Source organism: Nelumbo lutea, chromosome 3, assembly GCF_056320005.1.
Source record: "Nelumbo lutea isolate HS-2025 chromosome 3, American lotus-T2T, whole genome shotgun sequence".
Classification (NCBI taxonomy): domain Eukaryota; kingdom Viridiplantae; phylum Streptophyta; class Magnoliopsida; order Proteales; family Nelumbonaceae; genus Nelumbo; species Nelumbo lutea.
In genome coordinates, this window is record NC_142686.1 from 1,412,126 (window position 1) to 1,425,179 (window position 13,054).

The window sequence follows — 13,054 nt, forward strand, 5'->3', positions numbered from 1 at the left end:
TATAATTTTACATTTGACAATGGAAACATAATTTGAAGCGTTATTGTACGTTGATAAAGAGATTCATGACACAAAAACCAACATCACAATATATATATATATATAACAAGGGCAGCCCAATACAAAGTTTCCACTAATATAGGGTCTAAGAAAGGACAGATGTATGCAATCTTATCCGTACAAATACAACGAGATACTGTTTCCAAGATTTGAACATTTATAGTCAGAGACACAGAATGGAGCAAATACATTACATTATGCCAACGCCCACATCACAACACTTACAAGAAAAAAAAAATCATTCTAATGGGGCAGGTTTGGAGCAGATTTGCCTCAACCCGAGCTCGATATACAATTACCGTTTAGCCCAACTCATGACAAATCACAAAAGGGGTGAATGAAAAGTTTATGGTTAGTGTGATGAAACCATCAAACTATGATGGTGCAAATATCACCATGGAGATACCCAAATGCTATAGAAAGAGGAAAGGAGAAGGTGAGGGGTTCTCTCGCCACAAAGTTCACACAAAGCTCCTCCTCTCATTTTTCATACATGTAGTTAGTTAATTTTTAAATTAAATCTTAAAATATATAAAAAGTCAAAATAGATAACCCTCTATTGTCTTAATAGTCTCTAATAAAACCTATCCAGTATCCACTATTCAAATAAAAATCCTATTAGGTGTTAATTGTTTCTATTCCCATTAAATCTCAAACCTTATTATCTATATATTAAAGCAAGGCTCTCCAAGCATAACTCTTTTTAATATTTCTCTTCCCATTAAATCCCAAACCTTATTATTTATATATTAAAGCAAGGCTTTCCAAGCATAGCTCTTTTTTCTTTTTTTCTTTTCATTTTTCAATTTTTTTTTTGTTTCTTTTTTTAAATGCTATAAACTCTAACTTTACAATGACAACAGTGGATTCAAATACTCGTGAAACAAAATTTACTAATATGTAAAAATATTGGGCATTCACAAATTGAAGAGAAGCTTTGTTATCCTTCGTGCTTTCTAACCGGTAACTTTACCTAAGTTATTACTTTATTTGTAATTTCTAATTTTCTCCTAGAAAGTATTGTGGTAGTAGTTCTAGCAAATACGAGCTAAGAAAATGTGAGAGGTTGGTTGAGATTGAAATGAAAACCAATTTTATAAGTTTTCTGGCCTTAGAGTTAGAGAACATAGACAATCTTGCATACTAACCATAATAAGCAAGATATTTACTGTCCTACCCTTCACTCTAGCATGCTCTCTGCATAAATTTTAGTAGAAAAGGCTTTTAATGTTTAATAAGGTAAATAAAGCAGGTGGTCCATCATAAATTGAATGATTTATTTACTGTACAGTACACAAGATGAAATGATAATTCTTTCTTATGACAATTAGGGATAAATTGACTACACTCCATCTCGAAATTCTGAGTTCAACTACAGACCTATAATAATTCAAAATTATAAATACCTCCACCTATAATACCCATACCCACCCACCCGTAAATTAGCATCACTTTCTGAATTCAACTACAGACTTATAATAATTCAACTACAGACCTATAATTTCTATGATAAATAAATAGTAATTATTAAAATCAATAATTTCTATCTTATTTTGCCCACCTATAATACCCATACCCGCCATATTAATTATGATAAATAAATAGTAATCATTAAAATCAATAATTTTTATCTTATTTTGCCCACCGATTTGCTTCCCATTAAGATGTTATGACTACTCCATGTGAAGTGTCATAAAAATGATTTGAATTTTGAATGATTTGGGCACACCACATGACTCTACATCTGGGCAATTTAAATTGATATGGGCATATCATGGATGATTTAATTTGATATATTGACACGCCATATTTTGCATCCCGGATATTGATGAAAACAAATGAATGATAGGCCAATTTGATTCCTTCATATTCAGAAAAGAATATCAAATAAAAAACAAACCTAAATTTACAATGAGCATCCAACAAAATTGATATTACTATCCACCACGTACTAATACTTAGCACAGGGTGGTGGGTGGTCATTCTCTAGTTTAAGAAATAGGACAAGAAAGAGGTATTTGATGATGGCTTCATCTTGATCAAATCAAGCAGTGATAACAAGTAGAACGGTCAGTTTGAGATGACGATCAAAAGCTATTCAAATAGTCCTCTGAGAGAGGTTGTTAGATGCGACACAGGTGTTGGTTGTTTGTTCAATTTACTAAACTCTTTGCTCTACAGCATGAAGACCCTCCATTAATTCATAATTGTGCTGGTTCTGTCGTGAATCGAAGAATAGAACACAAGATCCACATACAAGGGTGTTGGGAGAAAAAGGTAAGGGTGGGTTGGGTTGAGGGTAAGATCGTATATTATGATGGGCCACAGGATTCGCAGATCTCACTATCAAGTTGAACCGAGCCCAGGGTGGTGAAGGAGTTTCAGTTCTAATTTAGATTGTATTTGATACTATTTAGACCTGTTTATGGGCCGGGCCGGGTCGGGTTGAGCTTTTACTCTGTATTAACAGATTTTTCTAAGGCCTGAGCCCGAGCCCGGCCCGGCCCGACCATCGGGCTTATAACTTGGGCCTGAGCCCGGCCCTCATAGAAAGCCTGAATCCTGGGCCTGGGCCCGAACCCAAAATTTAGTCCATACTATTACTATTACTGAAGCGGCTGAATAGAGAGAGAAAAATTTATAAAAAAAGAATAAAAAATATATATTAAATTATAAATATAAAATATATATTTTAATAAATGTTATATTATTTATATATTTTATATAATATATAAAATACAAATTATATATTTTATAAAATATATAATGCTGAGTCAGGCCGGGCCAGGTTTTTTTGACAAATCCCAAACTCAACCCAAAACACAATCGAGCTTACTGTGTTGGGCCCGAGGTTAGGCCCGCGGCCTAATTACATGACCAAGCCCAACTAAGTGCAGATTGAGCCGAGCCAGGCCATCGGGCTACCCGACCTATGAACAGGTCTAATTGCTTCTATTTTTTTGCATTTAGAGTTAATTAATATAGTTTAATTAGAATGATCAGGCTTTATTCCTCTAAATTAAAAATTACCAATTTGATCATGTTTCTAGAAACAACCTCTCACATGTGTATAGTAGAAGATATGTTTATTTCAATCATAAATAACCTTAAATAACAATTATATATACCAATATATATTCATCAATCCAAAACACTTCAAATAGTAACGGCAACGATACCAAACACATTTTACAGTGACTTTAAGGGCTAATATACGAGCCAAAGGGCTTTCCCGAATAGACAATTTAAAGGTCTAACCTAATGCGCTTGTGCAGGGACGTCCCACGGTCCAGAAAGTTGTTACAACCAAATCTGTAGACATATTACCTCTTGCCTTTAGGCGTAGGGAAACAATAAATCCTTGCGATTGTTTCCCAAGTCCGGCGAAGATAGAAATTAGATCCATTACTCACAAAACACTACCCACACACCTTCCAAATTATAACTGTAAAACAGGTTATGATGGGCTAGAACGGTATGCCCCGAGTGTGGACCGCAGGCTCAAAACCCCCAGTTTGGCACGACCCGCTCAATTGTACTGTATTGGCCTGGCTCACAAACCTAAAACCCCAAATCTGGCACAACCCATCAACCATCATACCGGGCTAGCTCAAAATTGTGTCAAACGCGATGCAACCCGATTTACACCTCTACTTCTAACTTGATACACAATGGTACATAGGGGTGCCCATGGTTTGATTAATCGAACCGTGGGGCATTTTGGAATCGAACCGGTAGTACCAGTTTTTGGAAAATTGGTAATTGAAACCTAACCGAAGCTAGTCGGTTAATCAGTTGACTGGTTTTTGGTTCATTGGTTTTTTGGTTTTTTAGTTTTTACAATATATATTATAAAAATATATAATAAAAAATTATAAATATATATAATATTATATTCTAAATAATAAATAATATATTATAAATATACATTTATATACAATGCATATTTATTAATTTACAATATATTAAAATATAATATATAATATATAATATACATAAATATATAAAAATATATTTATACCGATCGAGTCGATTAATCGCTGATTTTCTATATTGGATTGGTTAATCAAAACCAAATCGATACTTTCAGCTTTTAAAAATATCAAATCGATCGATTTTTCGATTTGGTTTAGATCGATTCTTTTAATCGGTTCGAGTTTTTTATTTTTTTTTGCTCACCCCTAGGTTAGTACATATCAAGGATGTTTCTTATTTGTATGTTGTAAAGTTGTGTGATAACGAACAACGGTGATGAGAGTAGAGTTACCAGAGCATCCATGACAATGGACAATGGTGATGAATCTATGGTTCAGCCCACAGTGCCGGGACCGAGAGTAGCAGACACCTCCATGGATGGTTATGGTTACATACTTAAGAGAGAGTAATTGCAGGAAGGAGTTGTATTTGTTATGTATGCCTAACCAGTAATCACCCTACGGTGGTAAAAAAAGTAAAGAAACCTCTACCCTTTCCCTTCTTTTTTCTACTTTTTCTTTCAAATGTCTTAATCACATCATAATGCATGCTTGCATAGCGCTAGCTAGGCTCATTTATGAATCCGTACTGTGTGGCATCTTGTTTAGTATCGGCAGGCCCATCATTCACCATCTGGCCCATATTTCCATTATCTACTGAACACTGCCCTCTCTCTCTCTCCCTCACTTTGTTTTAACATCCTACATTTATAATTTTAATCATGATTAGAGGTATTCATTATACGGTCTAAGACTATTTAATCGAATCAAAAGTGAAATTGACAATTCTGTTTGAGTTGGGATTATTTCAAATTTGATTCGATTTTTGAATTTTAGAAATTAAATCATAAATATAAATTAGATTAATTTGTAATAAAACAATTTGATTTGATATAAGAGTCTCTCAAACGAAGATTTACTGTTTTGGTGTGAGATCTTCTCAAAACCAAAAAACCAGACTATAAACACCTATACTCAGGATTCAGGAATCACGAACCACCAAAGTCAACTTTGTCCACATTTTCTTTTGGATAAATTACAAACACTCTGAACTCATGCCTTCCCCCAGTTTAAAAAAAATAATAATAAAAGAAAAAAGAGGGGGTCGCAGCACAGACATGTTATCCAGGAACAGCCTAAAATATCAAGAATCAACGCTTCTGTGTGCTTCGTCAACTGAGGGCGGCCAAGTGACGGAAGATCCACAATCAGAAGGGCGTAAACGTTGCATTTGACTGTTGTTCGCAAGCAAATCCAAATTGATTCAGGGGTTTTGGGCCTTGGCTCCCCAATCTGATTTTAGGCCTACCCATGACCAAACTCTATTGTAGGACCTATCCATTATTGGGATAGGTGTCAGTTACAAACTGATGCTATTTTATGGACACGCATTGATGTATAGAATGTGGATTATTTAAATATTTATCATTTTATAATGAAAATAAAAAATTTGTATCGAGCCTGTTCGTATTTCTCTGTTTTATATTTTGTGGGTCTTAGGATCCAAGTCTTTGCTTTGCTTCAGATGATGTAATTGAGGATTTTGAAAATTGGATTGGACTGGATGGTTGAGCCAGTTGACTCGAGAATCGATCATGGCTTTAGATTCTGTTTTAAACTCCAAAACCATTTAATCAAACCGTTTAAGTTGAGAACCAGTGGTAAATGTGGTTTTATTTTTGAACCAGTTTTTAACGCAGATGCATCATATTTGATAAAGATATGTGTGTCAGCTATCAAATCAAATCCACAAAGAAAGAATGGCTTAAGGAACGAGATTGGCATAGATGAACATTTTTTTAGTGATGCTTACTTACACCAAGCACCGTTCCTCTTTTTAATTGTTCTCCTTTTTATAAAAAAAAAAAAAAAAAAAAAATCCACAAAAGATTATAATAATAAGGTCATAGCTGAATGGCGCAACAACAACAAGGATTACAAAATGATATATACTCTCAGCAATTCTTTTACGTGTGCTGCCCATGTAAGGATTTAGGGTTATATTTTAATATTTATTATTCCTCATTTGTCACTTCTCATCGGGTCACCGGATCTACCGCTCATCCAGAATACGTTTCCTACATGTTGTAAAGGATTGATTCCGGATGTGCGGCTGTAGCGTCTTGCGTGTAGCAGATATGCAGCTCAGGTCGGAGATTGTCGTACAGAATAGGTGTGAGCATTAATACTTGTTGGTCCCACTCCACTGGTCACGACTCACGACGAGACGACTACACCCATCACCTAATAAATAAATAATAAAAATAACAAAATATGTCAACGTCAATCTCTAAAAAGTCAAAGATCGTTAACCAGACCGGTGTTTTTATTGAAACCCTTGCACCACACAAATAACCAAAAAAAAAAAGATAATTGCTCAAATATCCTAATATTTGAGAAAATTACTAATATATACCTCTTGTTTTTTAAAAGCTTATTAATGTTGACATTTCAAACGTTATATTTAACGAATAAAACATAATTCCTTGTTGATTATCAGAATTACCATAATCCCTTCTTCTCATAGGATTGTCCCTGAATTGTGAACTTTGGCAAAGAGGTTGGAGGGTTCACAGCGGAGCAATACAAACTTGTAAGAGAAGTAGTCGGTGGATGAAACCATTATTTCTCTCTCTCTCTCATGAACAGGCGACAAGTAACGGCACGTGGGTTAGTATTGAATGCTGAAGCTTCCATTGCAGCTACTGCTGTACTAGAGTCCGTCCTCATTCCTCGAGCTGGCTCTCTCTTATTAAAGTCGTTAAGTCGTTTTTGGCTCCTCTCTCTCTCTCTCTGTTCCTTAAAAAATTGGATTGTTGAAACTTGGAAGTAGCTGGGCTGCTTTATAGTTTCTGCCGAAGGTACTACATTTCTGGATGAACAAGGAATTTGTTTAGATTCTTCAAGAATGGATTCCAAAGACGCAGTAGATTCAAAAGATCGAGATGATGGCAAGAGAAACAATGAGATGATAGAGCGGAACAAAGTGGGTATTATGCGAGCTTTTGCTGAAACACAGGATCCCAGTGCAAAGGTCTTCTTTTTTCTACTCCATCCAAAATGTTGTGAATTTTTCTATTTTTGCCTGTTTAGTTTTTCTTCCGTATTATTCATCTTTATAGGTTTCTTGTTTTTTCTGTGTGTGCATTTGCATTGTAATCTTGGAAGTGCTTTTTTTTCACTTTTTTGTTTCCCGTGTGCAATATTTCCGCTTTCTTCTTCAAATTAGTATTCATTCTTCGCTGCCCTCTGTTTTTTTTTTTTTTTGGTGGAAAGCTGCCCTCTGTTAATCATTACCTTTTTACTTCAATTCAAGAACTCCTAAATCTTTTAGTATTACAAACTGTCGTTACGAATGTTATTGGTTATTCCTGCCCTTTTTTTTTTCCTTTTTTTTTTTCTTTTTTCGCCTTTCAGTTTCCTTCGTGTGTGTGTGTGTTATCTTAATGAGGGAACTTTAATTGCACCAAGTTATAGATTTGATGGATTAATTTGGTTTGTGGTTTCTTTCTCTTATTCACCCCCCATTTTTTCTCGTGTGTTCGTTTTGCTCTAGTTTTGCGATTTATTTTCCTTTTCTGAAGGTATATTGTGCTCTGGTTTGATTATGGTAATAGATAATTGTTTCTGTCTGTTATGTTTTTATTCATCTTCTTTTTCATATTCTTGAGTAAATGGCGTATAGACTCCTGAGATGGATCTTTGGTCTCTGAAAATGGGGGGGTGGGGGTGGGGGTGGGGGTGGGGGGTCCTTGTTTGGCTGATGTCCAACAGTCTGTTGTGTTATGTCATTTTGATCTTTCCAGTGGTTGTGTTGGATTTTCCTGCTTTATTTGTACTTACTTGTCAACTTGCATCATTACTATTTCGTAAACTCTGACATTCTATGCAGGAAGTGGATGATTTGATGATTAGAAGGTTTCTGCGTGCTCGTGATCTAGCCATTGAAAAGGCCTCTGCCCTATTCCTCAAGTACCTAAAATGGAGACGAACATTTGTCCCTAATGGTTTCATTTCTGAGTCAGAAATCACAAAACAACTGGCTCAGAATAAAGCTTTTATGCAAGGATTGGACAAGAAGGGGCGCCCAATAGTAGTTGGCTTTGGTGCCAGACATTTCCAGACCAAAGGGGGTGTAGAGGAGTTGAAGCGTATGTTGTTACATAGATTTCTGAGGTTCTTTTAAGATAGATCCATGAGTCAACTTTGAGTCACCCATTTGATTTCCAAAAAACATAAAGCCTAGTCCCAGTGGCATTTCCCACAGTTAGCTTAAATTTTTAAGTGCCAATCACAAAATAAGTGGTGTTGACATGAAAAGTAGATTAAGATTTGAACAATTGAACCACAACTAAATCAGTAACCTCTTTTTATTTCAGGTTTTGTAGTCTACACTCTGGACAAAATATGTTCAAGGTAATTTATTCTTCATTATATTTTCTTCCTTCCTATGTCATTCTAGATATAAACTACAGCAAAAGAATGACCAGGTTTTGTAGTCTACTCTCTGTATTTTTTTTATTAGTATTATCTAATTGCCTTTTTATTGCAGGATGCCACAGGGAGAGGAAAAATTCCTCGGCATTGCAGATATTGAAGGATGGGGATACTCAAACTGCGATATCCGTGGATACCTAGCAGCTCTATCAATCTTGCAGGTTAACTCTCCAACACACAACTTTTCTTCTGAATTCCAGACTGTAGATACTCTTTTTTGTAATGCCTGGCTAGCAGAAACATGCATTTGCTCTTTATGAAGGCATGTAATTATTGCAGCTGCAATGCTACACACCAACAGAATTCAAGTTTGCAGCAGACCTATACAATTATATAAATCTACTAATATGTAGTTCAATTCTGTTGCAATGGCAGGATTGCTACCCAGAAAGGCTTGGCAAGTTGTGTATAGTAAATGTGCCCTACTTATTTATGAAGGCATGGAAGATGATTTACCCATTTATTGACAACAACACGAAGAAAAAGGTAATTTCCAAACCCCATTCCTGGGATCATAACTTGCCTTTATTACCAAGCTACCTGTGACTGAACAATTAGCTTAAAAAAATACGTTGTTCTCATCTTGTACTAAAGTAAGCAAACCCATATAAATGCATGGGATTGAACAGAAATTTGGATAACTTTGGGTTGGGAAATTTAGGTTTGGCATCAGTTTTCTTCCAGGCCAAGGTCCTTGTTCAAGGTTGGTCTTATGGTCTAGGGTTGTCCCTTAACCCCACCCAACCCATCTAATTCATACCCATGTTTTTTTAGACAGGGTTAACAGAGTTTCAAAGATATTTAATAGGAAATAAGGGATTTAATGGGTGAGGGGAGATGTTATAAACATTGACTGTTGAAGAGAGAGGGGGTGGGAGAGAATTAAGAATGATTTTTAATAGAGAAAATTAATACATAAGAGGGTTTTATGAGGAAACATAAGGAGGTTTTTAATATTTCATGTGTGAAGAAGGGGGAAAAAGTGATGTCTGAACATCATTCTACTTTTAATTATTTTTGTAATATTTCAGTCCTGCGTGGAACAACCTATTCAATCAGGTTGAAACATTCAGCTTCCATGGATGTCATGCAAATCAAACTTGCTAAACCTCAACTCGATCAAAAGTTTTAATTGTTGGTCCTTAAAATCATTTCATATTACTTGAGCTTAGTGTTCTTTGGCCTTCCTATTGCTCTTTTAGAGCCTTCTACTTGCACCAGTCACCTTTTCTCTTTTAGAGCCTTCTTCCACTCATCCACCTTAGCATCCTAGTTTCTCTTATTTTGATCAACCATCACTTTGTTACATGAAACATTGCTAACTTTATAGCAGTCATATAAAATATTCCTCTGCTTCATTGATATGATGGCAAGCAAAGAACAAACCAGATGCACCTGTCAAACTTTAACCAGCCTGCTATAATTGTATAAGCAACATCCTCTTTAATTTCTCCCTCATTATGAATGCTTGATCCTAGGTAATTAATTGTATTATTCAATATGGGAATCAAGGTTCAAAGTATCAATATGTATCGCAAGCTATCGTGTATATCATATTGGTATTGAAGGTCACAGGAATGTGAAATACTGAGAGTTAGGGGATATTAACAGTTCGAAGTGGTAATGTTCATCCTAAGAAGCCTATCTGTAAAATATCAAACTGAAAAATAAAAATAAAGAGTACCCACCATTTAAAATGCACCATACACAATTTTGGTGTATCGTGTATGATATTTTGAACCTTGATCGTCGAGAATTTTGGTTCATTAAAAAGTTGAAGTCTTGTAAATCTGCCATATATTACTGTTTTAAAAAGTTGAAATTTTGTAAATCTTTATACTAGGCATACTAGTGGCCTTGAAAACCAATACGATGCAAAGCATATCGTATCAATACTATGAACCTTCCGGACTCGACTTGCACCACTAATAGCCTCGTATCGCATTCCTCTTACATTTGCTTATACTTTTAAGATTTCATGTTGCAGATAGTATTTATTGAAAGCAAGAAGCTAAAATCAACTCTGCTTGAAGATATTGATGAGAACCAGCTCCCAGAGATATACGGAGGTAAACTGCCATTGGTTCCAATACAAGAAAGCTAAATGACAGAATTGCCCGGTGAAAACTTTTCTTCTCTGTATCCATTACCTCGAGGCTGTATTCCACGCTTATTTCCTCCTTACGTTACGTTTGGAAAGAATGCAAATATGTAGAGTGTAAAATGGTTCATTTAAATTGCAAAATTGGGTTAGTTTTGCATCGACAAATTTACCTTCTTACCAAACAGACTTTTAGCTGTAATGGATGCAAACATGAATTCTAATAAAGCATATGTTTTTTTTTTTTTTTTATCGAAAACTCACTTGAATGCAAATTTACTTCTTTTTCGTTGATGTACTTTTACATCTTATTATCAATGTAAATATGCATTGGTCTGTCATTTGTCAATGCATAAATGTAATGTTGCCAAACACAGGTAAAAGTGAACCAAAGTACAAATTTACTTTGAACCGGGATTTACACTTCATTTGTATTGTTTCCAAATGTAGCCTTAAATTCATTTATTTTTTATTTTTTTATCTAATGTACAACTATATTTATTTTTCCTGCTGAGCCACAATATAGGTCTGTCACTGCCTAGCTGATTGGGATACACTAACAATGTTTCATTGTAATGTTATTCAAAAGTTATATATATTTAGTCCAATGTGAAGGATCCATGGCATTCGCTTTAACCAGATAGAGGCGTAGAGATATCATTTAGAGATGGATTTAATAAACAGTGGAGTTTTTAATCGATAAGATTGCTGCATATCCCATGTTCGTTATCCTTGGGATCGCAATCCAAAATATTTGGTTTGGTGGATAACTCGGCCATGTTGCTCCAGTCGTTAGATGGCAACTCAAACATTGGTTGACCCCACACCAGCGCGCATGATCAACCATAAAATGAGAGCTCCCCCAGACAGCCAAACAGAAAAATGGGTAAAAATTTTCAAGTTGGTTTGGTTGGAGGATCAGCCTTCTTACCCTAAGGGCCTGTTCTTTTTTGGAATTTTGAGGGGAAAGTTGATCAGTGGGATTTTGGTTTTTATTGATCAAGATATTTATGTTTTTTTTTTTTTAGATTTATGTGGGGTTTATAGAAAAATTATTTTTCTTGGGTATATCGGGCAAGTGATATCCATTTCCTACGTGGATAAATAACTTTTTCATCTGGGCAGAAAGCTGTCAATCAATGTTTTAAAAAACGACATAGAACCGGAACTGTTCTAGCAACAGGTTTTTAGGTCAACAATTTGACCTTTCGATTTGAATAGGCCGTTCTGACAAAAAAAAACTGTAATTAAAATAAAAAAACAGCCAAAACCATCAAATAGGTCAATGGTCCGGCTGCCTGGGCCAATGGGTCATTGATCAATTCAACGGTTTTTAACCAGGGATTGGACTTGGGGTAAAATGGAACCGGTTGCCTGGACGGTTCACAGGCCAAACGGTCGAACTGAGTCAATGACAATTTGAAAAACATGGGTAAATATAAGTAATCAAATAAGTATTTTCCAAGAAATACTTATTCGGATAATTACATTTACCCAAAAAGCAAATGGGCCCAAATCCCAATGCCCACATGCAATCAATGGTTTCCAAGAAAACACGTGAATGTGCCGAGTCTGCTAAATCATCTACAAGTCATCGGTGTCCCCAAATATTTGGCAAATATAGGAGGGAGAGAAAGTTGATAGGCCAATAGTGAGGCGCACCAGTTTAATGAGGCACAAGTACAACTTGAGCCTTGGGGTGCCTGAAATTTCAGCTGTGATTTAGATATTAGCTGTTAGACTTGCCCCAACTCCCAAGTGATGTCCCTAACTAGCACCTCCCAAAAAATAAACTTTACGTCTGTGGATTCAGTTGAATTTGAAAACGTTGAATGACCATCAGAATAAGCTTTACAAAGCCCATCAAAAAAGTGTTGGTTCCTGGATTTCCAACTTCAACAAAAAGTACAAAACTTCTCCGTCCAGGTGAACATCTGCGTTTATTTAGCAATGTAGCCTTCTGCAACACAAGTCTTAATGCTATCATGGAATTTGTTTGCAGAATAGTTGAGAGCTGATAACCATGTTAACCCTTTTGATAATATTATGTGTACCACCATGAGAATTCTTCATTTTCTCAAGCCATGTATTTTGCAAATCAATGAATAACAAAGTAGCGACAGCCATCTCATTCACTAACGAAATCATGGTTTTTAAAAACGAACCAGTCAGGGTCCGGTTATCGATTTTAATGGTTTGACCGTTTAACCCGAATAGCCGGCCTGTTCTGATAAAAAAAAATAAAAAAAATTGAAAAACGGTCAAAACCATTTAAATGATTCAAACAGTTAACCAACCGGTTCAGTGGTTTATTGACCAAAATCAACAGTTTTAAATGACCTCGAAATTTACTTGCATCTTTTGTAGATGAGATACTGCTGTATATGTGATTTACGGACTACATACCCATGATTCATGTATG

General features: G+C 35.5%; 1 protein-coding gene across 1 annotated transcript; it reads left to right on the forward strand.

Annotated features, from left to right (window-relative positions):
- The first annotated feature begins 6,522 nt into the window (after positions 1-6,522).
- On the forward strand, positions 6,523-10,891 carry LOC148862311 (Sec14p-like phosphatidylinositol transfer family protein). Its single transcript, XM_088981655.1, has 6 exons — positions 6,523-7,068; positions 7,927-8,185; positions 8,414-8,450; positions 8,587-8,692; positions 8,907-9,017; positions 10,519-10,891. Exons 1-6 carry the CDS (start codon positions 6,943-6,945, stop codon positions 10,633-10,635), a joined length of 756 nt encoding a protein of 251 aa, XP_088837781.1. The 5' UTR covers positions 6,523-6,942; the 3' UTR covers positions 10,636-10,891.
- Positions 10,892-13,054: the final 2,163 nt, after the last annotated feature.

What these genes read in the sequence shown, in the direction of transcription:
- LOC148862311 (XM_088981655.1), top strand. Translation starts at nt 6,943, where the DNA reads ATGGATTCCAAAGACGCAGTAGATTCAAAAGATCGAGATGATGGCAAG. An exon ending in GGGTGTAGAGGAGTTGAAGC is followed by an intron (nt 8,186 to 8,413) that starts GTATGTTGTTAC and finishes TTTTTATTTCAG; the next exon opens with GTTTTGTAGTCTACACTCTG. An exon ending in ACAACAACACGAAGAAAAAG is followed by an intron (nt 9,018 to 10,518) that starts GTAATTTCCAAA and finishes TTCATGTTGCAG; the next exon opens with ATAGTATTTATTGAAAGCAA.